This window comes from Schistocerca americana, chromosome 4 (assembly GCF_021461395.2).
Source record: "Schistocerca americana isolate TAMUIC-IGC-003095 chromosome 4, iqSchAmer2.1, whole genome shotgun sequence".
Classification (NCBI taxonomy): Eukaryota; Metazoa; Arthropoda; class Insecta; order Orthoptera; family Acrididae; genus Schistocerca; species Schistocerca americana.
In genome coordinates, this window is record NC_060122.1 from 59,396,960 (window position 1) to 59,424,282 (window position 27,323).

General features: G+C 42.8%; 1 protein-coding gene across 1 annotated transcript; it reads left to right on the plus strand.

The window, feature by feature from the left end:
- Window positions 1–14,693: 14,693 nt before the first annotated feature.
- On the plus strand, window positions 14,694–15,722 carry LOC124613256. The gene has a single exon (XM_047141948.1). It carries the CDS (start codon window positions 14,694–14,696, stop codon window positions 15,720–15,722), a length of 1,029 nt encoding a protein of 342 aa, XP_046997904.1.
- The last annotated feature ends 11,601 nt before the right edge of the window (window positions 15,723–27,323 follow it).

The following is a 27,323-nucleotide window of genomic DNA, read 5'->3' on the forward strand; positions in this document are numbered from 1 at the left end:
AAGAAATACCACCGTCTGATGACCGCGAGCGCAAACAAACTGAACAGCGCCGCCGTCGCCGCAAGAGACGTGAAAATAAACTGGTCGCCGCGCCGCAGGAGGGCCCTCCTGGGGTAAGTCAGCGACATCACTGCCGTGGAGAGCAGGCAGGGAGAGGCGGAAAGACAGATTGAGAGCTGAGAAACAACAGGTAATTCTTAAACTACACTCATTGCAGAATCAGCCACTCTGCCAGATCATGTCTATCGAGAATTTCTGATGCTCCAGAGATGCCTCCTTGACTATAAATTCAGGAAGGATAGTTTAAGGGATTCACTTTATTACAGTCAAATGATAGACTGGTTACAAGATAATGATGTAAATCTTGGGTCGTACGGATAGTTGTTGTGGGACAGTAAGGCCCGGTGTAAAATATCCACGGGTTACGATTATAACACTTGTGTGAAACACAGCAGCTTCAAACAGCTTCATGAGCACAAATTATAGATCTGCAGCTGTGCAAGTCACAACTGGCCAATGACTACTGCCAGTCGGAGACACATCCGTCCATCAGTATCGCAGATTTGATGTAATGGTGTAAGACTAGCGAACGGCATCCAGTGTCGACGAATTCATTATAGATGTAGTTCGGAGTGTGGAATGACGGGGAATGAAACCGTTTGGCTCATTTTAAACGCAGGTATGCCGATAACCGTTTTATGTGATTTATGTATTCACGGAGAACCGCAATTCGATTGGCCGACGTGAATTTAACTGATCACAAATAATGGCGCCAGGACCTATCACATCAAAGAGAATACCGCCTTGTACGTAAACATACAGGTATAAGTGATATTAGACCAGACTGTTAACGGAACTGAACACTTCAGTAGGATACCCTCGTATGAAACCACAAGCTGAATATCAATGACGCCCCATATACCATCAGTGGCACTTGTGAGACAGTAGGGAACCAATAAAGCACTCGAAATCAATTACAACAGTTCGGCGATTTATACCTGCAAGAAAGTGATGACTCATCTAACGTACATGGTAGAAGCGAAGTGACTACCTTAACATAGCAGAAAACTTGGTAACAATTAGTCGAAGTTAATCAGACTTCCAATAGATTCCAACTGTATTAATGAAATCCTCTGTGACTGACACAAATGGCATACCGGAAACAACTTAAATTTCTTAAAACAGACCTGACACATGAAGAGCATCAGTGCAGTCTTTTCTGGTTTATTATAATTACATCAACAATTATTCACGTGATGAGATAAGCGTGAGTTTGCAACTAATTAACTTAGCCAGACTATTTGTGTGAAATATTAGTAATAACAGCACACACGACGTCAATGGCACAACTCGTAAAAATGAGTTACTGCCTCTGACTGGAGCGAATCAGAGATGGCCCAGGAGCCTTGGTGCAGGTTCTGATAGGATTACTCCGAAGACGAAACCAGATGTATCCCATCTGTATGTCTGCGATCAGCTTAATAACTGAAGTTTTAGCACGTAAAGATATTAATTAAGAGCAAGGACAATGCCCACAGATATGAAGGGCTCTAATATGACAGGTGCTGATAAAATTGTGCTGCGTTAATACTCTTACAGCAGATATAGGGGCTCTGATACTATACAGGAACATCGCGAAAATCTATTACGTGTCACTAAATCCTTTCAGTATAACGAGTAATGTTTTATCAAGGCAACTGACATATAGGTAATTAATAACTCCACGTGATTCACTTTTAATTGAAAGTAACACTTTTCTTTGGCACAAGATTCTGCATAATAATGTAAAAATAAATTAGATTTTCGTTAGGAAGCTCCCTTTGTGAGGTTACGACGAAGCCATCGACATACCTCTCTGGAAGTCAGAAGTATCTGTATCGGGTGACCTTACCGATTAACAAATTGCTTCCTATAGGATCACAGGCGTTTAGTTAAAGGTATTGGGCAAAGCCAAAATTAATAAACTGAATTCATTTAACAAATTTTGGTCCCATCGGCGTTATAAGAATATAAATAGGGGGTTTATGATACTACTGAATGAAACAGTGGACACTATAGGGCTTTATATATTCCACTTCGCTACAGACGTCATGTTAAACATAAGCGCACACGAACAGAAAACTATTATGATCATTAAGTACACTACTGGCTATTAAAATTGCTACACCACGAAGATGACGTGCTACAGACGCGAAATTTAACCGACAGGAAGAAGATGCTGTGATATGGAAATGATTAGCTTTTCAAAGCATTCACACAAGGTTGGCGCCTGTGGCGACACCTACAACCTGCTGACATGAGGAAAGTTTCCAACCGGTTTCTCATACACAAACAGCAGTTGACCGGCGTTGCCTGGTGAAACGTTGTTGTGATGCCTCGTGTAAGGAGGAGAAATGCGTACCATCACGTTTCCGACTTTGATAAAGATCGGATTGTAGTCTATCGCGACTGCGGTTTATCATATCGCGACATTGCTGCTCGCGTTGGTCGAGATCCAATGACTGTTAGCAGAATATGGAATCGGTGGGTTCAGGAGGGTAATACGCAACGCCGTGCTGGATACCAACGGCCTCGTATCACTAGCAGTCGAGATGACAGGCATCTTATTCGCATGGCTGTAACGGATCGTGCAGCCACGTCTCGATCCCTGAGTCAACAGATGGGGACGTTTGCAAGACAACAACCATCTGCAGGAACAGTTCGACGACGTTTGCAGCAGCATGGACTATCGGCTCGGAGACCATGGCTGCGGTTACCCTTGACGCTGCATCACAGACAGGAGCGCCTGCGATGATGTACTCAACGACGAACCTGGATGCACGAATGGCCAAACGCCATTTTTCGGATGAATTCATGTTCTGTTTACAGCATCATGATGGTCGCATCCATGTTTGGCGACACCGCGGTGAACGCACATTGGAACCGTGTATTCGTCATCGCCATACTGGCGTATCACCCGGCGTGATGGTATGGTGTGCCATTGGATACACGTCTCGGTGACCACTTGTTCGCATTGACGTCACTTTGAACAGTGGACGTTACATTTCAGATGTGTTACGACCCTTGGCTCTACCCTTCATTCGATCCCTGCGAAACCCTACATTTCAGCAGGATAATGCACGACCACATGTTGCAGGTCCTGTACGGGCCTTTCTGGATGCAGAAAATGTTCGACTGCTGCCCTGGCCAGCACATTCTCCAGATCTGTCACCAATTGAAAACGTCTGGTCAATGGTGGCCGAGCAACTGGCTCGTCACAATATGCCAATGACTACTCTTGATGAACTGTCGTATCGTCTTGAAGCTGCATCGGCAGCTGTACCTGTACACGCCATCCTCTGTTTGACTCAATGCCCAGGCGTATCAAGGTCATACTACGGCCAGAGGTGGTTGTTCTGGGTACCGATTTCTCAGGATCTATGCACCCAAATTGCGTGAAAATGTAATCGCATGTCAGTTCTAGTATAATATATTTGTCCAATGAATACCCGTTTATCATCTGCATTTCTTTTTGGTATAGCAATTTTAATAGCCAGTAGTGTATTAACTTACTTTATACTGAAACTAAAAACCCATACCTTGGCAAAGATTGGTTAATTAGTTTGGGAAAACAACCACGTTCGCAATAGTTGCACAGTGCTTCCCTAATATTAATCATATATGAAAGAAGTACAGAAATAGTCGTGCCTGCACCAATTGCCTTGACTGAGTACATGTTGTGTTCGAGATTACCAGTAAACTCAACTGAACGTTGGAAGTCGTAATGTCAGTCGGAAATCGTTACATACATCCTGCAGCTTGTCGCTCACCATACTTATCGTTACTCGTGGCCGCGGGCGGCTGCCGTAGTGGCTGCAGCACTCTGTCATCTGACCTGTACTGAAGGCTGCTCTCCCTGAGAGCCGAAACTCTATGTGCCTTTCTCAACTGATGTGTCCGCTGGTGAGTCAATGATGGAAGTTTGTTCTACCGAGCGCTCTCAATAAGTATCAAAGTATCAGAAATGTTATTTACTTTTCGCAGTGTGCGTTCAGCCAATCAGGCGTTCTCCGTGTAGACGCATGTGAGTTCTGTTCTTCCACTCCAGAATTTATTTGCATTATCCTATGTCAGTGCTCGCACGTTTCTTAGCAGAGTCAACAAAATTTCAGTTTGCTTCGCAGCTGCCTGTCATCTGAGGGAGCCGTGCTGTTAAGCACATAAGATCCAGATGGTCTTTGTCCCACTCTAGGCTTACCTTTTCACCGTTTTGGACCTAGCAGTTCCCATAACACGGGGACACAGCTTGTAGCTGCTAACTCACGATATGCCCCCTCTGCGCCAGTGGACACGCCAAGTTAAAACGTACACATCAGCCTTCCATCGTTTAGGATACAGACACGGACAGTGCCTCTGCCGTGGAGCTCACGCCACGTGCTCTGTACTGTGGCCTGACACCGACACACGCTCCCTTCATCTGGCGGTCTGCCTTCAAGCACGCAGTCTGTACGATTCCCCGCTACTCATTTAAACAATCGCCCAGATTCAGGAAATAATATGGAAATCTAGTGTCAGATACGAAAATCGCTGACGTCAGTTTCAACAAAAACTCTTATTTCTTGCTGGGAATTGATTTAGGTTCGTTGGGTTAGTGAAGTTAACGGAGTTTGACTATGGCACCAGACAGGGTTTACGAAAACCCTGGTTTAAGATACATGCTTACTTTACTGTGTATTTGGCATTCATAAGTTTGTGCTGTAATGTGGTAAGTAGTTAAGAAAAACCCTCTCGAACGTTACCTACAAAACAGGCCACGAAAATGTCTCATGTGGTTACATCTATCAGTTAAGAGGCTGGTTTCATTCTTCTGTGTGAGCTAAACTCATTATGTGAAATGGTTCAAATGGCTCTGAGCACTATGAGACTTATCATCTGAGGTCATCAGTTCCCTAGAACTTAGAACTACTTAAACCTAACTAACCTAAGGACATCACACACATCCATGCCCGAGGAAGGATTCGAACCTGCGACCGTAGCGGTCGCGGGGCTCCAGACTGAAGCGCCTAGAACCGCTCGACTACCGGGGCGGCCTCTTTATGTCTTATCGCACATAATGCACTGCTTCGGTAGTAAATTGTTTCTTATATTCCAATCTAGGCACATCGTCTCAGCTTTTTCTATCAAGTGCCTGCGTAACTATTCATGGATGAGATAGAAATAGTCGTGACAACCTACTACTAATCATCGACCTTTCATTCTTGTATCGCACAGTTCTCTAACTTATTTAGTAACTTAGTTTTTAACTGACGTTTTCTTATAGCCTTCATTTAAGGGCTGCTAATTTAACATATAATCTGTTTAAGAATGCTAAGCGAAGTAGCTAAAGCTTCATCTATGACTGATATATGCCATCCTAGCTGAGTAAGTAACCATAAGATCAATCGACCCACATGTCAACGTTATAAGGTCGTGGAAGATAATCCACCACGTAAGGATCAAGACAGCGACCTGACTACTCAAAGAGAGATTTGCCCCAAGGAACGAGATGTAACACTGGTCGACGCGCCGCAGGAGGGCCCCATAAGTCGACATTGTTTCTAACATTGAGACTAAGTGCGTGAGAGCGATGAGGAAACAGCTGAGTCTCTGATTGTACACACTGCAGAATTAGCCACTTAGACAGGTGATATCAGTCGAGATAATCTCATGGTTTGCACACATCTCCATTACTTCAAATTGCAGTTGTCCCTCAGTATTAACAGACTGATTCACGACATTAGAATCCAATAATATAGCAACCGTTGGTTCGAAGACCCCAAATGTAAATATAAAGTACTACTCATGGAATGTAAGGTTCCGTTGTAAAACTGTCACGGGTTCGGCAAATATTACTCGTGTTACAGACGCTAGCCTACAGCGATTGTGAGTCCGCCAACTGTAGAACTCCGTCATGACGGGTCTCAACGGCCCGATGGCTGCTGCCAGTCGGAGACACATCCGTTTGGCAGTACTGCACGTACCAGGCAATGCTGTAAGATCAGCAGCTGAACTTCAGTTTGCGACAAAGTCGTAATCGAGTTAGTGCAACTTATGGAATTTTCTGTGGAATACCATTTATGTTTGGCTTGTCTCTTACAGAGATGTAAGACTTCGGAAAATATCCTACTGAATCACAGCTGAAAAATTATACGGTTGCTAGTGAGGGTACGAACGTCTGGCTACAGTGCGATTGCTGCCGGTGTCATTTGCTATCAAGGATAGCGGAAGTTCTTTAGATGTTGCTGTGTAATGCAAATCTCGACCACAGTAGCATACACTCGTCTGGTCAGTCACACCTTCAACAGTCACATTAGCGCCAAGAAATATCACAATAAAAAGCAAAACTTCCTATGTACTTATATACTAGGGTGTCCATTTCATTTTCATTGAAAAAGGGGACATTTAAAATAAATTAGAGAAAAACCTGGGACAATGAAGAAAAAGAAACGGGACATAAATATTGTATAGACTAAATTTAATACACATACAAGTTTACCTTTACAACCTGCACTCCGATGATCCCAAATCACTTTTTACAATTATTCTGCCACACTATCACCGCACGTTTCACTTTCATGTACTTTATCAAGAAGTGCAGTTTCGTTTGAAATTGTATCCTAAAAGTCAGTACACGATACACCATTAAAGTGTGTTTTGACAATGAGCAAGGCCCTCACTGTTTCAGCTTTCATTCTGTTTTTTTCATCTGACCACAAAAAGTTCACTAACGAAAACACAAGTTCCACAGCAGCATTTGACTCAGGAATTGCCACACAAAACTCCACCAAATGAATTATGTTTTTCATGTTAATGTTTTTACTTTTGAAATAAGCAAATATTTTACACCAGGTTGCACTAACACTGTCTTTGTTTCCTTCTTCACTTTTTATGAAGTTCTGTGCACATGAGAATTCATCGAATAGTTCGTCTTCGTCAACAGGAAAATTTGGTACAATACTTTTAACAAAAAGACAACAGTCCTGAATATCCTTCCACTGTAGCTGCTCTTTCTCAGTATTAACCCAGTCAAACGCTTTAAAAGGTGTGAGAAATGGTAAACACCATTCTTTAATATACTCAATGCAAGAGTCATAGAAGATGTCAGCATAAATATGAAATAGTTCTACAGTAATTTCACCCTCTTCTTCCAACTTTCTTAGAGTATCATGTACTAAGGATGTGAGAAATCTTTCAGATTTTCTACATTCTAATTTGCTCAATAATTTTTTTATTTCTTGATAAACTTTCACTATTGTGATTTCTTGTTTCTCAACATATTTAATTGTTGTGGAGAAAGTTTTTAGCTGGCTGACAAGAAAATGTAGAAGAACAATAGACACAGGGTTATCAAAGAATTGTTCAAGGATAACAGGACACTTATCAAGGGAAATGAAATATGATTTCAAAGGAGGAAATATCTCTACAATTCTTTCCAATGCTGGTAGCAGAGATAGCCACCTTGTCTTGCTGTGCCCAAGTACAGTTTTGTATTCAGTTTCAGTAAACTTACGGAATGACTTCAGAGATTCAACTCTTACTGTGTATATGTGGAAATGCTGGTAGATGTTGTTCACAATTAATTGGCAGTCGATGGGTAGGCAATCTGAGCCAGTTTGTAAGGAATTGTGCACCACATGTGCTGGACAGCCAACACCTATTATATTATTCACTGTGTTCTGTTGCAGTTTATACAACAAATTGTTTTTTACTTTCCTCTGCTTACCACCAAAATTGGTGTTAGTGTTGTCTGCAGAAACTGCAATCACCTTTCCCTCAAGATCATATTTCTTTAAAACCTCCAGCACATAATTCTGAAGTAAATCTGAAGTTTCTCCAGCTAAATTAACCAATTCGAGCAATTTCACCGTGATGCCATGTTCAGAGTGGAAATACCTGATAAGGAGAGGAACCAACTTCAAATCCAGATGATTCGATGTATCAATCATTACAGAAATGAATCGAGCACTTTTCAGTTCATTTAAAACCTGCTGAGCTGCATACGGTGCAATAACATTTGAAATGATTGGATTACATTTTGTGTGTCCACATGTGAATTTAGGATTGAAAATTTTTTTAACAACTGCTGTAGTACAGTCCATTGACTTTAAGCTATGGTTATGCATTGCACTGTGGTATGCAAACGTAGCTTCTTGTGCTGCCAACTGCCTATCCATTTCTCTTACTGATTTTAAGTTTACATAGTAGTCACTCACGCATTAATTTTCTCTTTTCGTTTGATCACTCATGCGATGTTTCTTCGTCTTAATGTGATTCACAATGTCAGACCTTTCACCATGACCAATAGAAAATTTTGATCTCCACTACCAGTGATAAAAGGAAACTCGCTTTTAATATTGCTTTTAAAATTACACTTTCGTTTTGGCATAACAGTGATTGCACAGTGCAAAAAATTAACAGTGTGGTGACGAAAGCCAGAGAGCAAGTATCAGTGGTGTAGAGTATCTCTGGACCGGAAGGACGGATTCAGTGGATCGATTTAGAAGAGAAGAATCTTCGTTATTATTCGTAGCCCATAGTGCGTTTCAAATTACTTGCGACTTTTGACAATTCGGTACATGTTTGGGGTATGCTGAAAGTCATCACACACTTCCTAGCTTAAATAATTGCGCAGTTAATAGCAAGTCAAACAACCACTAGCGTAAAATACTCTAGCCTAGCGGAATCATAAAAAAACGGGACTTTTGAGCGTCCTCAAAAAAACTTTCTGGACAGCGGGACATTTTGGTAAAAAACGGGACTGTCTCGGGAAAAACGGGACGAATGGACACCCTATTACATACAAATAAGTACAAGTAGGCAATCCTCTTAGTGGAGCAGAGCACTTCTGCGTGCTACGCAAGAGTCAGTGGATATGAAACCAGCAGCTGGGAATACTTGACGCCAGGAATACCACTAAATAACACGTGAAACGGTAGAGGACGGGTAATGCAGTCATAACAATTACAACACTTCAACGATTGTTTCCCTCAAGAAGGTTATTATATCCCATCTAACACGCATGTTTGAAATGGTATAATTACTACATCTAGTACGTTCGCTTGATAACGGTACTTTGGTATGATCTCTTGAAACAATTGAGTAGGATATATTGGGCCTCATAAACATTCCATCTGTGTAAATCAATGATCGTCTCACCTAATGAACATAGTCATCTCTCTTCCAACACTTCTCACACAATGAGGGCACAGTTCGATGCAATTTCGTGAGGATTGCTCTGTTACGACACTTCTTCGAACACTGAAACAAACGTGATCTTGTAAAAGGATTGTCAGTCCATACTATCAATATAACTTGATAAGAAGTGCAGTGGCCGAGGTTATGGGAAAGTATTACTGTCTCTCATTGAGGCGAATAATAGGTTTCCCACGTATATCCATGCAGGTTCTGCTAGAGATACTATGCCCACATTAGTTTTCAACGCCATAATACTTAGTTTTTGGAACCAAAAAGATAGTTAAAAGGGTATTACCACATCCTTAATGGATGTTAGTCTATAAAGTGGACTACTGAGGTCGGTGACATGGAGTGCCTGGCAGTAGGTGGCAGCACAATGCACCTAATATGGAAAACGTATGTTTCTGGGGGTGTCCGGATGCTTCTGACCACACAGTGTAGGTGCATTTCTCTCCTCACATTTAGCACAGGCTAATCCCATTTCCGAACATTTAAAGCGTCTTGCCACTAACTGTTCCACTTTCAAAACTTATCATGATCTCCTTCTTCTTCTTTGGTCTTTAACTATCAGGTTGGCTATCAGCAGCTTGCCAAGCATTTCCGTCTCCGGCCTTTGTCTTGAATGCAGTATAGGTGGTGGAAATTGATATTCCGTATCTTGTACACCTAACCTTTCTTCAGTCCGATTTACAATGATAGAGGTCAAGATCTGAGTGGTTTGTGTTATTAAATTGAGGGTGCAATATTGTTCACATTTGTTTGCAGATACATTCTTTTGTGTTGGCGCTGTAACTATTCTTCGAAGTCTGTTCGGTGTTCCCTGGTTTCGTATGTAATTTGTATGAAATAGAACAGTTCTTCATGTAGCTGTTGTTAAGCAGCCTTGCCGAGTTCTGCTGGTTTATCACCATCTTCAGCGGCTTTCCCATGTTTTAGCTGCTTGACTACGAGATAAAACTGATCACGTGGGGAACAAACTCCCTCCTCTTCCGGACTGCTTGCCTCAGCGTTCTCCAGTTCCTTATCTTCACTATTTCTTGCATACAGCTTTTCAAGGCATTAGTTCCACCATTCTAGTACATCTTTATGATCATAGAACAAGAACTAGATGAGGGCGTAGCAGGTAGCTTGAAATATATTAAAGGGTTACGAAAATATAATCCACTTATTGAAACAGACATAACACGTTCACGTAATGGCAGAGTGAAAATATCCCGATGTTACACCAAACATCGTGCGCAACATAAAACAAAAAATTACAATAGAAGTATTATCAAATGGCACGACAATAACAATCTAGAATAATCAGTTACAGAAGATTAGAAAAAGAAAGTGTGCTGAATGTTAGAAGGGTAATGAAGCTATTGAATGTGGAGTTATAGGAACTGCTGTTTTATTACTTACAGTGAGTTAATCACTGGTACCAGAATGCACCACGACAGAATTTTTTTCGCGTAAGGGTATATCCATGGAGTCTAGGCCCCTCTTCATCAATGAATAACATCAATACGGCCGTTTTCCCTTGGTTAGTAAGTTCCAGGCAACTGTTAGAAAATCTTCACGTGGTGGTGTTGCTAATGATGCGGTCTCCCGTTTGAAGTATGATGAGATGCAGGTTCCCACGGTAGTCTATACTGTGAGAGGCTCTTTGCTTCTCCATAAGTGCAGCAGCCGACATTCATTTCAATCTGCTTACTGTGCTCAAGTCATCCTCTACCTATACAAATCTTACAACCGTTCCACCTTCTCTCCCCAGTCACCCTCTCGCATCACCCTGTTAACAACATAAGATCCTATGTATCCGCACGATGCATACCAGAAACTGATCCCAGCTATCAGCGAATTGTGTGATAAAAGACTTTTTCCTCCATTTCGATTCATTTCCTCCTCGCAAGTTACTCGCTGTACCCAGTTTATCTTCAGTACTCTCCTGGAGAAATATATCAAAACTATATATTCCATTCTTTCTGAACTGTCTATCTTCATGCGTTCCACTCATGTACATGGCTACACTATAGACAAATACCTCGAGAAGACTACCTAGATCTGAAATTTATATTATAGGTTAACTAATTTCTGCTTTTCAGAAACGTCTTTCTTGCTATTGACGTCCTGATGTTTACATGTCCTTTACTTTGCTAATAATCTGTTACTTTTGCCCAAACTACAAAGCTCAGTTTACTCCTCTCACTGTCATTTGTCAATATTTTTCCATCTTCAACTCCTAATTCAATTCTACCGCATTTTACTATCCTACTTTTACTTTTGCTAGTATTCATTGATAATTTATTTTCAAGACATTACTCATTTTGTTCAACTGATAATCAAAGGAAATTGGTGTGTCTTACAGAACTGTAATGTCATGAACTCAACTTAAAGTTTTATTTTTTCTCCCTGAGCTTCAATCCCCATGCCTAATTTTTGACTACTTTCCGTACTGCTTGCTGAATTGCTAGGTTACAAACGTATCTCACTCCCGTCCTAGCTGCTGTATGCCTGCGAGATCCTGAAACCTTTATAATTGCACTTTGTTTTATGCACAAGTTTTGGACCACATCACTCCCCGTATTTTATCCCAGTGACCCTCAAAAATGGAATTCCTACCGATTTACTTTTGCCTTGCAGCAGTCTGTCTTCAGAGTCCTATGGTCGGAAATGACTTACTCGTCCCCATACTTCCGCGAAACCTCCGCTACCAATGTCTTCATTAATTCGTATTAGGTTTTTCGGGACTATTCCGTTAACTTTGAAACTTGTGAGCATTTGGTCTGTCTTGGTATGGGATTATTACATTTTTTGAAAGTCTGAGTGTATTTCGCCTGCTTAGGATGTTTTACATATCACGTGGAACACCTTTTTCAGGTTCCCTACCAGTGATCTGAACAATTTTGAAACACTGTAGTGTACGCCAAGAGTCTTTCTTCGAATTGGTTCTTTACTGCTGTGAGAAACTCTTTAGTGTACCATATTTCACTTAGAATCTTCATCCACTTCCCTTTTTAAGTTGGTTTACTTTGTAGGACCAATTCATACGTTAAATCCAGCTTTCAGACCTCCGTCCGCTTGCCAGCTAAGCGTTTGATATTTATGCATCTGAATCTCTCTCCTCTAACGGTTTCCATAATTTTCCCATATATGGTATCTAACTTTCCGATTGTTACACACGCTTCTATTGTTTCACATCTCTTCTGCATCCAGCCTTGTTTTCCCGTTTTCAGATTAGTGCAAATCTTATTATTACGTGTGCGTATTCACGTTTGAGGCTTCACTTCCTGTATTTCTTTTTTAATTTTTTTCTTTAAACAGTTAAAAGCAGCAGCTGGTGAATTAGGCAAGAATTATATTGGAAATAATATTTTTGGCCATTTATTTCTCTACTGCCCTCTCTATTTCATGTGTTCAAGTTTTCCATTCGTCTTGTAATGCAATGCTTCCCATTGCCCAGTGGGTTTTGGACTTACCTCGGACCATTTTTCCAGATTTCAATCTTTCTGCAGCTTCTTCAATTTCAATTAGCCGTTTATATCCAACAAAGAATGGAAATAGGCCATAACTGCTCCTCGAAAGAAAAACGAGTTTAAAATCTGCTTTTCAAATCTCTATATTGTTAATGAACAATCTGAGAGGCTTTGAAAAGATAGGGAATAAGTGCAAATGGGGAATTCTGCGTCATTTGCAAATCCCCAAACCACATAACGCTTGTAACTGAGACAGTTCTTCGTCGGGTGGTAGTATCATTTTCTGAGTCTATACTAGCACCACTGAAGGCGAAAAGGCCGACATACATAAAATTTGTATCCCGTACTTCAGTTGACGTATACAGGTCAACTGAAGTACCGGATACTGGTGCTAGTTAGACGAAAACAGCGACATGTGTAACATTGATGTGATTTACCCATATTGGTCAGCTGAAGTACAGAATACATATGTTATAATTGTCGTTATTTCCCATTCGCTAATACTAATTAGTATCATATTCTTCAGTTGACCTATATAGCTCAACTGAAGAATGGGATACAATTTTGACTGCTGTTGGTTTTCTTGACGTCGATAGCAAAACTGTGATAGATTTCAGTCGATGCTATTAGTATCGAAACCAAAAAAAATTGTATACCATACTTCATTTGACCTACATCGGTCAACAGGTAGCCAATTTTCCGTACGTAGATTTCCCCTATATAGGTCAACTGAAGAAGGGATGCAAGTATCATGTATGCTTCGACAGTAATACTATCTACGTAAGAACATAATGTTAGTAGTAGCGGAGACGAAAGAAACAACACCTTTAAAATTTGAATTCCGTACTTCACTTGATCTATACAGTTCAACTGAAGAATAGGATACCAATGCTAACGAAAACGAAGAAATCGACGTTCGTTAAATTCGTATCCCATACTGTAATTAACCTATACATATCGACTGAATTTCATGATACAACTCATATATATGTCAATTACTTCTATCCTTTTTTTCCTTTATTTTTCACAGAAGTACCAGGACTCAAACAAGCGATATCCTTAACATTATGGTCGAAATATTACTCGACGTTATATATGTCTACCACCTGTTTCTCTCTCCTGCATTCCTTAGTTTATGAACACTTGTCCCAGCTGTTACATCTGTGTAGTATATCATCTCTGGAAATTTCTGACGTCATTGGTCAGAGTGGACGGGTTGCATCCCGTTCTCCAGTCGGCCTGAGACTTTTTAGTTACAGACATGCTGCCAGTATGAGAATCTTAGCGCTACATTTTTGTGAAGTCGGTGATAATGGAAGACCCTCTTTTCCATACCATACATAAGTTATCAGCTTCTAATGCCTGTACAGTAACAATATTCCAATATCTTACTTACTACCTGTTAAACATTATCACTACTATTCAAATTCTGAATTTCTTTTGACTCTGAAGTAAAACACCGATGCTCCATACAAACCGCAATTTCTGAAAACTCTTACCAATTACTATTACTTCATAATGTAAGTGCTAGTGTATAATGTTGTTTCTCGTTTAACCAAGCACCTAACACTATCTTGGTTGCCTAGGTGGACGGTGCCAAGATGGATCAAGAGGAGGAGAGAGTAGCTGAGTGTCTCGTGGATGCTGTCAAGATGGAACAAACCTGTCAAGATTTAGAGCAGGAGGAGCATGAGAGTCTTATGGGTGCTGCCAAGATGAGTGAAGCACGTGGAGATATTGAGGAAGGGACAGATGATGGTCTCGTGGGTGCTGCTGAGACTGACCCAGTGTGTGGAGATGAGGAGGAAGGGGCAGCTGAGAGTCTCGTGAATGATGCCAGGATAGAAGAAGCCCATCAAGATTTACAGGAGGAGGCAGCTGAGAGTGTCATGGGTGCTGCCAAGACGGGTGAAGCTTGTGGAGACATTGAGGAAGGGGAAGATGAGGGTCTCGGGTATGCTGCTGAGATTGGCGCAGCATGTCGAGGAGGAAGAGGCATCTAAGGGCCTCGTAAATGCTGTCATGATGGAACAAGCCTGTAGAGATTTAGAGGAGGAGTCAGCCAAGGGTCTCATGGGTGCTGCCAAGATGGGCGAAGCATGTAGTGACACTGAGGAAAGGGCAAATGAGGGTGTCGTGGACGTTTCTGATATTGACCCAACATGTGGAGATGAGGAGGAAGAGGAAGCTAAGGGCCTCGTGAATGCTGCTAGGATGGAAGAAGCGCTTCAAGATTTAGAGGAGGAGGCAGCTGAAAGTCTCATGGGTGCTGCCAAGATGTGTGAAGCATTTGCAGAGACTGAGGAAGGCGCAGATGAGGGTGTCGTGGACATTTATGATATTGACCCAGGATGTGGAGATGAGGAGGAAGAGGAAATTAAGGGTCTCGTGAATGCTGCCAAGATGGAACAAGCCCATCAAGACTTAGAGGAGGAGGCAACTGTAAGTCTCATGGGTGCTGCCAAGATGTGTGAAGCATGTGGTGACACTGAGGAAGGGGCAAATGAGGGTGTCGTGGACGTTTGTGATATTGACCTGGCATGTGGAGATGAGGAGGAAGGAGCAGCTGAGAGTGTAGTGAATGCTACTAGGATGGAAGAAGCCCATCAAGATTTAGAGGAGGAGGCAGCTGAAAGTCTCATGAGTGCTGCCAAGGTGGGTCAAGCGTGTGGTGAAATTGAGGAAGGGGCAGATGAGGGTGTCATGGATACTATTGAGATTGCCCCAGCATGTGGAGATGTGGAGGAAAGGGCAGCTAATGGTCCCGTGAATGCTGCCAGGATGGAACAAGCCCATCAAAACGTAGCGGAGGAGGCAGCTGCGAGTCTCATGGGTGCTGCCCAGATGGATGCAAACTGTGAAGATGAGGAGGAGGGGTCAGCTGAGGCTCTCGTGAATGTTGCTAAGACGGAACAAGCCCCTAGAGATCTAGAGGAGGATGCAGCCGAGAGTGTCATGGGTGATGCCAAGATGGATGAAGTCCATGTAGTGGTGGAGCTGGCAACTGAGAGACCCTGTAACCAACCCTCGAGTGCCGCTTGCACCCACTGAAAAAATGTTCGTTTGTTCCTTTAAGTTCTTGTTTGTGTTCAGATTTTGTTCTGTTTGTTTTCGGTTTCGTTTGTCGTTCTGAGTCTAGTTTTTTGCTGTGTTCATTTAATGTTGGTTGTGATTATTCGTTTTTCAATTTTCATTAACAATCCTTGGTTTATTTAAAACAAAAAAATAAATTTTACGTATTTGACCAACTGTTGTCTTGTTTTTTAGTGTACATCTGCAACAATAATAGTTGCCGAACCGAAAGTACGTTTCATTTTCAGTTTATTCTGTAGGTCACTCTCTCTCTGTCGTTTCAATGAAATCAACAATAGACTAAACCCAGGGTTTAGGCTAAGGCATTTATGAAGCTCATTTCAGAGACACTGAAAGGTCTGTGATATATACACGATAATAGTCATCAGTAAGAGCTACATTCACTTCTGTATTGCAAACATCACATAATGCCGATTTACGTAGTATGATTTTATAGTTGTTGCAGATGGTTAGGTAACCAGCCGTAATAACGTTTGTCCGATGTCTCTAATGACTCTGGGTAGGATCCTGGCCTGGACACTTCTCCGCACTTGTGACCAATTTCTGTGAGTGTCTTTCATGGCTGCAACACGTGTGGGAGAATACTGCAGAGATTTCTGTAATCTGTTCTCCCCTATGTAGCTAACTTCTTTTTCGTAGAAGCGTACATCCTTCAATCTGAGAGTTGACAGATTTGCAACATTTAGTTTGTGATCCTCCCTGCTTCTCCACTGAGTTTCTTTGTAGCTTGTTTAAAAATACTGTCATGACATGCCGGAATATACAAACTGTAGTCGAGCTGCCATAGTCTCATTATTTTCTGGTATGATTAAGCGCTAATGATACATGCGCAATAAATTGGGTTGTTTCAGTTTTCCTCTCGTTTTAACTCGGGGAAATCCCTGGAGAGGAGAAACAGAGTAGGAGTGGTGCTGTGGGGACAAGTCCAAATTAGAGCACGTGTCCTTCTCTGACCAGCTTCTCATCTGCGTAGCACGGTAATATTATACGCTATAACGTGAAATAAATGTATCGTATGCCACTCAGCTTAATTATGCCACTTATTCCTATCCTCAATGACTATTCTTGCACTATGTGCTAATCAGTAGTATGTCAAAGGACCCAATTACTTACGGCTAATGGGCTACGAAAGTGTGTGAGAAGCAGAGATTTTTTTCGTATGCTACACCAACGTGTATTATTTGAAAGCAAGTGTGTGGTGGGAAAACAAAGCATACAACTTTGTAAGTACACACAGTAGGTGCAGGCCGTGGTGTACCATCTCAGTATGCTAAATAGTCTCATTATTATTTAGTTTAGTGCAATGGATATGGAAGGGAAGTGTCCTCAGTAACTAATTGGTCGGGTTTATAAAAAAAATGGTTCAAATGGCTCTGAGCACTATGTGACTCAACTGCTGTGGTCATAAGTCCCCTAGAACTTAGAACTACTTAAACCTAACTAATCTAAGGACAGCACACAACACCCAGCCATCACGAGGCAGAGAAAATCCCTGACCCCGCCGGGAATCGAACCCGGGAACCCGGCCGTGGGAAGCGAGAACGCTACCGCACGACCACGAGATTCGGGCGGTCGGGTTTATAGCTGGGCCGTAATACAACCACTTTAAAAGTCTTAAGAAATCAATTGGGGTAGCATACGCAAACCAGAAATTGTGGGCAATCAGAACGGAAGACTGAATATGCGGGACGCTTGCAAAGCTTAGCCGGCGAGAAGCAAAAATTACAGATATCACAGGCTAGGCTTGAAGACAATGTCCAAACTTTAACCACCCGCGTGGATAATGTGGAGATAGATGCACGGAGAAGTATTGATGCATATTTGGAAGTGCAAGCTCTAAAAGTCGAAAATGAATTTAATGAATGGCTAGAAGTAAAGGATCGCGAGATATCTGCGAAGATTGAAAGCGACGTAAAAACAGCTGTAGAACAAGCGACTGCGGCCGCGAGTGTAAATACTAACGCTAGCGCTGCCGCACTACACGCCGAATTAACACAGATCAAAGCCCGTGTGACAGAGGAGTTGCCGAATTGGCAACAGGAGGTCGCGCGGAGACTGTCTGCGTTGGAAAGCAATGTAAACAGTGGCGGACAGATAATGAATCCGACTCTGCCTACTGATTACTATAATAACGCTGACGGTAGGCAGGGTGCGAGTGCGCAACCACAGCCTAATGGGAATTACGGGCACGAACAATATGCGATACCGTGCAGCGCACATCACGAAGTAATGAGTGCCACAGAATGAAGCAATCAGATGTGCAAAAAGGAGGACAACGTGATAAAACACAGGACATTCCAATCCTTCAATAGCGAAAAACGAAATGTCCTCCCTGTGGTATTTATTAAGAGCTTCAGGAATGTGTTTCCCAGGACATGGACGGAAAGACAAAGAATACAGTTCGTGGTCTCCTTTATTCAAGGTGACGTGGCACTGTGTGGCACCGACGTGTGCGAAAAATGTCTAACGATGCAACAGTTTGAATGTTCTTTCTTGCAAAAATAGCGTCCAAGAAAGACTATGCAAGTAGTTGTTACAATCCTAAGATGGGAACGTTATGCAAATACACTCCTGGAAATGGAAAAAAGAACACATTGACACCGGTGTGTCAGACCCACCATACTTGCTCCGGACACTGCTAGAGGGCTGTACAAGCAATTATCACACGCACGGCACAGCGGACACACCAGGAACCGCGGTGTTGGCCGTCGAATGGCGCTAGCTGCGCAGCATTTGTGCACCGCCGCCGTCAGTGTCAGCCAGTTTGCCGTGGTATACGGAGCTCCATCGAAGTCTTTAACACTGGTAGCATGCCGCGACAGCGTGGACGTGAACCGTATGTGCAGTTGACGGACTTTGAGCGAGGGCGTATAGTGGGCATGCGGAAGGCCGGGTGGACGTACCGCCGAATTGCTCAACACGTGGGGCGTGAGGTCTCCACAGTACATCGATGTTGTCGCCAGTGGTCGGCGGAAGGTGGACGTGCCCGTCGACCTGGGACCGGACGGCAGCGACGCACGGATGCACGCCAAGACCGTAGGATCCTACGCAGTGCCGTAGGGGACCGCACCGCCACTTTCCAGCAAATTAGGGACACTGTTGCTCCTGGGGTATCGGCGAGGACCATTCGCAACCGTCTCCATAAAGCTGGGCTACGGTCCCGCACACCGTTAGGCCGTCTTCCGCTCACGCCCCAACATCGTGCAGCCCGCCTCCAGTGGTGTCGCGACAGGCGTGAATGGAGGGACGAATGGAGACGTGTCGTCTTCATCGATGAGAGTCGCTTCTGCCTTGGTGCCAATGATGGTCGCATGCGTGTTTGGCGCCGTGCAGGTGAGCGCCACAATCAGGACTGCATACGACCGAGGCACACAGGGCCAACACCCGGCATCACGGTGTGGGGAGCGATCTCCTACACTGGCCGTACACCACTGGTGATCGTCGAGGGGACACTGAATAGTGCACGGTACATCCAAACCGTCATCTAACTCATCGTTCTACCATTGCTAGACCGGCAAGGGAACTTGCTGTTCCAACAGGACAATGCACGTCCGCATGTATCCCGTGCCACCCAACGTGCTCTAGAAGGTGTAAGTCAACTACCCTGGCCAGCAAGATCTCCGGATCTGTCCCCCATTGAGCATGTTTGGGACTGGATGAAGCGTCGTCTCACGCGGTCTGCACGTCCAGCACGAACGCTGGTCCAACTGAGGCGCCAGGTGAAAATGGCATGGCAAGCCGTTCCACAGGACTACATCCAGCATCTCTACGATCGTCTCCATGGGAGAATAGCAGCCTGCATTGCTGCGAAAGGTGGATATACACTGTACTAGTGCCGACATTGTGCATGCTCTGTTGCCTGTGTCTATGTGCCTGTGGTTCTGTCAGTGTGATCATGTGATGTATCTTACCCCAGGAATGTGTCAATAAAGTTTCCCCTTCCTGGGACAATGAATTCACGGTGTTCTTATTTCAATTTCCAGGAGTGTATTTTGAAAAGTATATAAACAAAACCAGGCACTGGGTCGAGCCCATGTCCGATCGTGACATAATCAGATTAATAAAAATGAAGTTCTACAGCGAAAGTAAAAGATATTTTATCAATGTGCCGGAATATGATATAGAACAATTCATGGAAATAGTGGATTCTGTTGACTTATTGATCGAAGACATGAAAACCGAAAAGAAGTGGAACCATGCAGGCTGTAATCAACAAAAAGCCGATTACAATGGCAGCCACAGTAACGGTAGTAACTTAGTACCAAATGGTAACGGGAATAGGCAAGAGCACCGGCAACAGAATCGAGGCAAAATGGCAATGGTTATAACGGCAACGGTTTATAATCGTCAAAATTGGAAGAGACATCATGATGGACGCATGACTAATGGATATAGTGGTAACCGCAAACCGAAACCAGTGGCGTGGTAGTAATGAACCGACACCACAGTGGCAACAAAACACAGCGCCACAATGGAACGCCAACCCAGGTCCATCACAGAACATGTCAGGAAGTTACAACCGACCACCGCCAAACCAGAGCCATACATAATATCAAAATACGCCATCGGGGAGGCAGCGCGGCCAACCCAACAGTAGCAAAAAACAAAAAAAAAAAAACAAAAAAAAAAACAAAAAAAAAGAAGAGAGACCCACAATACGCTCTCCGTTGTTGGCTGCAGGAAGGTGTAATGAGGGGACATTCACGGATGACAGCCATCAACTTTGTATGCTGAGATACAATGAGGGAATAAAAACAGAAGAGGAACTTGTAGACATACCGCAGGAATGTAAGCGAACCGACAAAAGTGTTGTGCAGACTATATTGCAAGCAGATATGTAGGGAGCACCAATACAGATAATAGTCGATACCGGTGCGTCAACCAAAGTCATGAGTGCAAATTTTTACAAATACTTGAGTCAAAATAATAAAATACCAGTATTGCCAGTGAAGAATTGTCGTGTAACAGGTGCAATAGGTGCACAATCTCATGTCATAAAGCACGAGGTGCAAGTCGAGTTTACGGTAGGAAATGAAGCAATGAAAAGCTCGTTCCTAGTAGTTAAGGGATTAGGTGTTGCTAGCATCCTGGGGATGGAATTTTTACGCCAGAGGGACGCAAAAATCGACCTCTTGTGCGGAGAAGTAAGCCATATGAATGAGGGTAGACGTGTAATTTTGCCATTGTTGAGGACACGGGAAGTGCAGGGTAAATGTTGCCGGAGCTTTCAGTCTAGATTCGAAGGAATACAGGTAATGAATTTATATTCTGACTTAAGTACAAGGCAAGCATATTATAAAGAGCTTATTACTGAAGACAGAGAGGAAAAAAGGAAACTGATAGCCATGAAAGTCACGGATTTAGAACATTTGACTGAAGCACAACAAAACGAATCGACTCAGCTACTTAAAGATTGTGAGAATGTGTTTTCGGAAAATCCCCGGTGTTATCGAGGGCTACACCTATAATATCGAAGTGGTACCTCACGATACTTTCTGTCACGCAAACTACACCATCCCGTGGTCACAGAAGGAGGCAGTTAGGAAGGAAATAAGAAAAATGCTTGATTGGGGGATAATTGAACCATCTCTGTCCCCGTACAGCAGTCCGCTCGTGGCAGCAGCGAAAGCGGACGGCAGTATACGTCTTGTGCTTGATGCGCGCGGTATTAACAAAATAATTGTACCTGCCAGAACGCGACCAGAAAACCTGGATGAACAGATGCAGAAGTTTTATGGAGTTCAATATCTGACCTCTGTCGATATGTGTTCGTCGTATTGGCAAATCCCACTAACTGAATCATCAAGAAAGTACACTGCTTTGTGTTTGCTGGCAGAAGTTACCAATTAAAAGTTTTACCATTTGGATTAAATGTTAGCGCAGGTGTCTTCATTGCAGCGCTCGATACAGTATTAGGACCAGATTTGTTGGACCGAGTAACGTCGTATGTCGATGACTTATTAATAGCTACTCCCGAGTGGGAAAGCCACATGGACACGCTGAGATGCGTACTAAAAAGATTTTCTGATGTGGGCGTTGTTGTGGATTGGCAGGAGAGCCAACCCACGAAGTTTAGAGGAAGCCGAAAGGCACGCGTGTAAGCTCACGCAGGCTGGCGTGAGGTCTGGAACAGGACAAGGAAATTAGAACTTAGAAAAACGGACGCAGATGGTGGAATACTTAACTTTAATCCATTAATGTTGAACATAGCTCTTGTCTGTACATTATTTACAATATCAATAGTAACTGAACATGGCGCCTTGCTAGGTCGTAGCAAATGACGTAGCTAAAGGCTATGCTAACTATCGTCTCGGCAAATGAGAGCGTATTTTGTCAGTGAACCATCGCTAGCAAAGTCGGTTGTACAACTGGGGCGAGTGCTAGGAAGTGTCTCTAGACCTGCCGTGTGGCGGCGCTCGGTCTGCAATCACTGATAGTGGCGACACGCGAGTCCGACGTATACTAACGGACCGCGGCCGATTTAAAGGCTACCACCTAGCAAGTGTGGTGTCTGGCGGTGACACCACAGGCGTAACCGCAAACCTCGCAAAATCCAAATTTGGCAGGGACAGAATAAAATTTCTTGGTCATGTAGTATCACCTACAGATATTGTGCCCGATCCGAACAAACTGGCAGCAATTGAGAACTTCCCCCCTCCTAGAACCAAGAAGCAGTTAAAGGCATTTCTGGGTCTAGTGTCTTTTTAAAACGATTCGTACTTGACCAGCTTTTAAATGATGATACCCTGTTAAACTTGTTGAGAAAGAATACTCGCTGGATATGGAATGAACTGTGCCAGCAGTCATTTAAGCAAATACGACAAGCCCTTCTAAATGCTAATCCATTGTCACATCCCGACATGTCAAAGGAATTTTGCCTTGCTACAGACGCTTCCACTGTTAGACTAGGCCCTTGTTTATTCCAAATCGATGAAGAAGGTGGAAACAAGAACGTAAGAATAATCGGTTTCGCAAGCCGAGTGTTGTCAAGTTGTGAACGATCATATACAGTCACAGAACTCGAAACACTAGCAGTAGTATTGGCCATGAACAAGTTCAGATATTATGTATACGGAAAAAAATGTAAAAATTTTCTGTGATCATCAGGCCTTAAGTTTTTTGCTGACATGCAAGTTAATGTACGACAGGTTGACTAGGTGGGTGCTAGCTCTGCAGGAATATCAATTTCAAATAATGTATATAAAAGGTTGTGACAACATAGTACCTGATGCTTAGTCACGGTTGCCGCAAGCTCTGCCTTAGCTAACAAAAATACTAGAACAGGCAACAGAGTACAAAATTTTAGTCATGAAAGACACTACTTCTCGCAATAAGTTCCTGCAGGCGTGGAAGCAACTGCCTATTTTACCGGACGAAGATCTCGCCTTGGGAAAAGTCAAACAAGAACTCCTAGCTTCGGGTGGAAATCAGATAGGTAGCCATTATTCTGTGCAAAATGGGGTATTATATTACCGGAAGGATGTTAACAAGGACTTGTGGTGCATCTGTGTACCGGAAGTATGTATCAGTGATTTAATCTGGCACGTGCACCTTTCGTGGGGACAAGTGGGCATTGAAAATGTAGAGCACTTCTCGCAAGACAATGTCATTTTAAGAATATGAAAAGAATAATTCAGAATGTTGTAAGGACTTGTGTAGTTTGTAAAAGAACGAAACCCACAAATCTGCCCACTGTAAGTGAATTGCACCCTGTTGTTCCTGACAAACCATTACGACTAGTTTCTGTTGACATTCTAGGGCCACTACCCACTGGCAGAGGTGGTGTGAAATATATATTTGCTGTATGTGATGCCTTTTCCAAATTTCTAAAATTGTATCCTGTAAAAGCTTCAACGGCCACACCCCTCATTCTGAAATTACGAACAGATTATTTTGTTAATGTTGGCAAACCACGGATCATTGTTGTTGTTGTGGTCTTCAGTCCTGAGACTGGTTTGATGCAGCTCTCCATGCTACTCTATCCTGTGCAAGCTTCTTCATCTCCCAGTACCTACTGCAACCTACATCCTTCTGAATCTGCTTAGTGTATTCATCTCTTGGTCTCCCTCTACGATTTTTACCCTCCACGGTGCCCTCCAATGCAAAATTTGTGATCCCTTGATGCCTCAGAACATGTCCTACCAACCGATCCCTTCTTCTAGTCAAGTTGTGCCACAAACTTCTCTTCTCCCCAATCCTATTCAATACCTCATCATTAGTTACGTGATCTACCCACCCTATCTTCAGCATTCTTCTGTAGCACCACATTTCGAAAGCTTCTATTCTCTTCTTGTCCAAACTAGTTATCGTCCATGTTTCATTTCCATACATGGCTACACTCCATACAAATACTTTCTGAAATGACTTCCTGACACTTAAGTCTATACTCGATGTTAACAAATTTCTCTTCTTCAGAAACGCTTTCCTTGCCATTGCCAGTCTACATTTTATATCCTCTCTACTTCGACAATCATCAGTTATTTTACTCCCTAAATAGCAAAACTCTTTTACTACTTTAAGTGTCTCATTTCCTAATCTAATTCCCTCAGCATCACCCGACTTAATTTGACTACATTCCATTATCCTCGTTTTGCTTTTGTTGATGTTCATCTTATATCCTCCTTTCAAGACACTGTCCATTCCGTTCAACTGCTCTTCCAAGTCCTTTGCTGTCTCTGACAGAATTACAATGTCATCGGCGAACCTCAAAGTTTTTACTTCTTCTCCATGAATTTTAATACCTACTCCGAATTTTTCTTTTGTTTCCTTCACTGCTTGCTCAATATACAGATTGAATAACATCGGGGAGAGGCTACAACCCTGTCTCACTCCTTTCCCAACCACTGCTTCCCTTTCACGCCCCTCGACTCTTATAACTGCCATCTGGTTTCTGTACAAATTGTAAATAGCCTTTCGCTCCCTGTATTTTACCCCTGCCACCTTCAGAATTTGAAAGAGAGTATTCCAGTTAACATTGTCAAAAGCTTTCTCTAAGTCTACAAATGCTAGAAACGTAGGTTTGCCTTTTCTTAATCTTTCTTCTAAGATAAGTCGTAAGGTTAGTATTGCCTCACGTGTTCCAACATTTCTACGGAATCCAAACTGATCTTCCCCGAGGTCCGCTTCTACCAGTTTTCCCATTCGTCTGTAAAGAATTCGCGTTAGTATTTTGCAGCTGTGACTTATTAAACTGATAGTTTGGTAATTTTCACATCTGTCAACACCTGCTTTCTTTGGGATTGGAATTATTATATTCTTCTTGAGGTCTGACGGTATTTCGCCTGTCTCATACATCTTGCTCACCAGATGGTAGAGTTTTATCGTGACTGGCTCTCCCAAGGCCATCAGTAGTTCTAATGGAATGATGTTTACTCCCGGGGCCTTGTTTCGACTCAGGTCTTTCAGTGCTCTGTCAAACTCTTCACGCAGTACAATATCTCCCATTTCGTCTTCATCTACATCCTCTTCAATTTCCATAATATTGTCCTCAAGTTCATCGCCCTTGTATAAACCCTCTATATACTCCTTCCACCTTTCTGCCTTCCCTTCTTTGCTTAGAACTGGGTTGCCATCTGAGCACTTGATATTCATACAAGTGGTTCTCTTCTCTCCAAAGGTCTCTTTAATTTTCCTGTAAGCAGTATCTATCTTACCCCTAGTGAGACAAGCCTCTACATCCTTACATTTGTCCTCTAGCCATCCCTGCTTAGCCATTTTGCACTTCCTGTCAATCTCATTTTTGAGACATTTGTATTCCTTTTTGCCTGCTTCATTTACTGCATTTTTATATTTTCTCCTTTCATCAATTAAATTCAATATTTCTTCTGTTACCCAAGGATTTCTATTAGCCCTCGTCGTTTTACCTACTTGATCGTCTGCTGCCTTCACTACTTCATCCCTCAGATCTACCCATTCTTCTTCTACTGTATTTCTTTCCCCCATTCCTGTTAATTGTTCCCTTATGCTCTCCCTGAAACTCTCTACAACCTCTGGTTCTTTCAGTTTATCCAGGACCCATCTCCTTAAATTCCCACCTTTTTGCAGTTTCTTCAGTTTCAATCTGCAGTTCATAACCAATAGATTGTGGTCAGAATCCACATCTGCCCCTGGAAATGTCTTACAATTTAAAACCTGGTTTCTAAATCTCTGTCTTACCAGTATATAATCTATCTGATACCTTTTAGTATCTCCAGGATTCTTCCAGGTATACAACCTTCTTTTATGATTCTTGAACTAAGTGTTAGCTATGATTAAGTTATGCTCTGTGCAAAATTCTACAAGGCGGCTTCCTCTTTCATTTCTTCCCCCCAATCCATATTCACCTACTATGTTTCCTTGTCTCCCTTTTCCTACTGACGAATTCCAGTCACCCATGACTATTAAATTTTCGTCTCCCTTCACTACCTGAATAATTTCTTTTATCTCGTCATACATTTCATCAATTTCTTCATCATCTGCAGAGCTAGTTGGCATATTAACTTGTACTTCTGTGATAGGCATGGGCTTTGCGTCTATCTTGGCCACAATAATGCATTCACTATGCTGTTTGTAGTAGCTATCCCGCACTCCTATTTTTTTATTCATTATTAAACCTACTCCTGCGTTACCCCTATTTGATTTTGTATTTATAACCCTGTAATCACCTGACCAAAAGTCTTGTTCCTCCTGCCACCGAACTTCACTAATTCCCTCTGTATCTAACTTTAACCTATCCATTTCCCTTTTTAAACTTTCAAACCTACCTGCCCGATTAAGGGATCTGACATTCCACGCTCCGATCCGTAGAACGCCAGTTTTCTTTCTCCTGATAACGACGTCCTCTTGAGTAGTCCCCGCCCGGAGATCCGAATGGGGGACTATTTTACCTCCGGAATATTTTACCCAAGAGGACGCCATCATCATTTAATCATACAGTAAAGCTGCATGTCCTCGGGAAAAATTACGGCTGTAGTTTCCCCTTGCTTTCAGCCGTTCGCAGTACCAGCACAGCAAGGCCGTTTTGGTTAATGTTACAAGGCCAGATCAGTCAGTCATCCAGACTGTTGCCCCTGCAACTACTGAAAAGGCTGCTGCCATTCTTCAGGAACAACATGTTTGTCTGGCCTCTCAACAGACACCCCTCCGTTGTATTGCACCTACGGTACGGCCATATGTATCCTTGACGCACGCAAGCATCCCCACCAACGGCAAGGTCCATGGTTCATGGGATCATATTATCCGATAATGCCACCTATTTTACTGGTCTCAAATGGAAAACGTTTCTACAAGAGTAAGGTATTAAACACATTTTTGTAGCTCGATTTCACCCTGAGGGGAGTCTTGTGGAGCGTGCCTTTAAAGAGTTGAACAGGTTCATGAGAACTTACATCCCGAATCGCCACACCAAGTTGGCAAAATACGTTTTGATTTTTGAGGAACTCCACAAGAGATTGCCACATTCAGCCACCGGTTATATTCCACTAGAAGTCATGTTGGGAAAGAATGAAACCGACAGCTAGCTGTCACCATTACCGACTGTACCACGACAAGTTTTACCTCACGAACAGATTATAGCTGAGA

What these genes read in the sequence shown, in the direction of transcription:
- LOC124613256 (XM_047141948.1), top strand. Translation starts at nt 14,694, where the DNA reads ATGATGGAACAAGCCTGTAGAGATTTAGAGGAGGAGTCAGCCAAGGGT.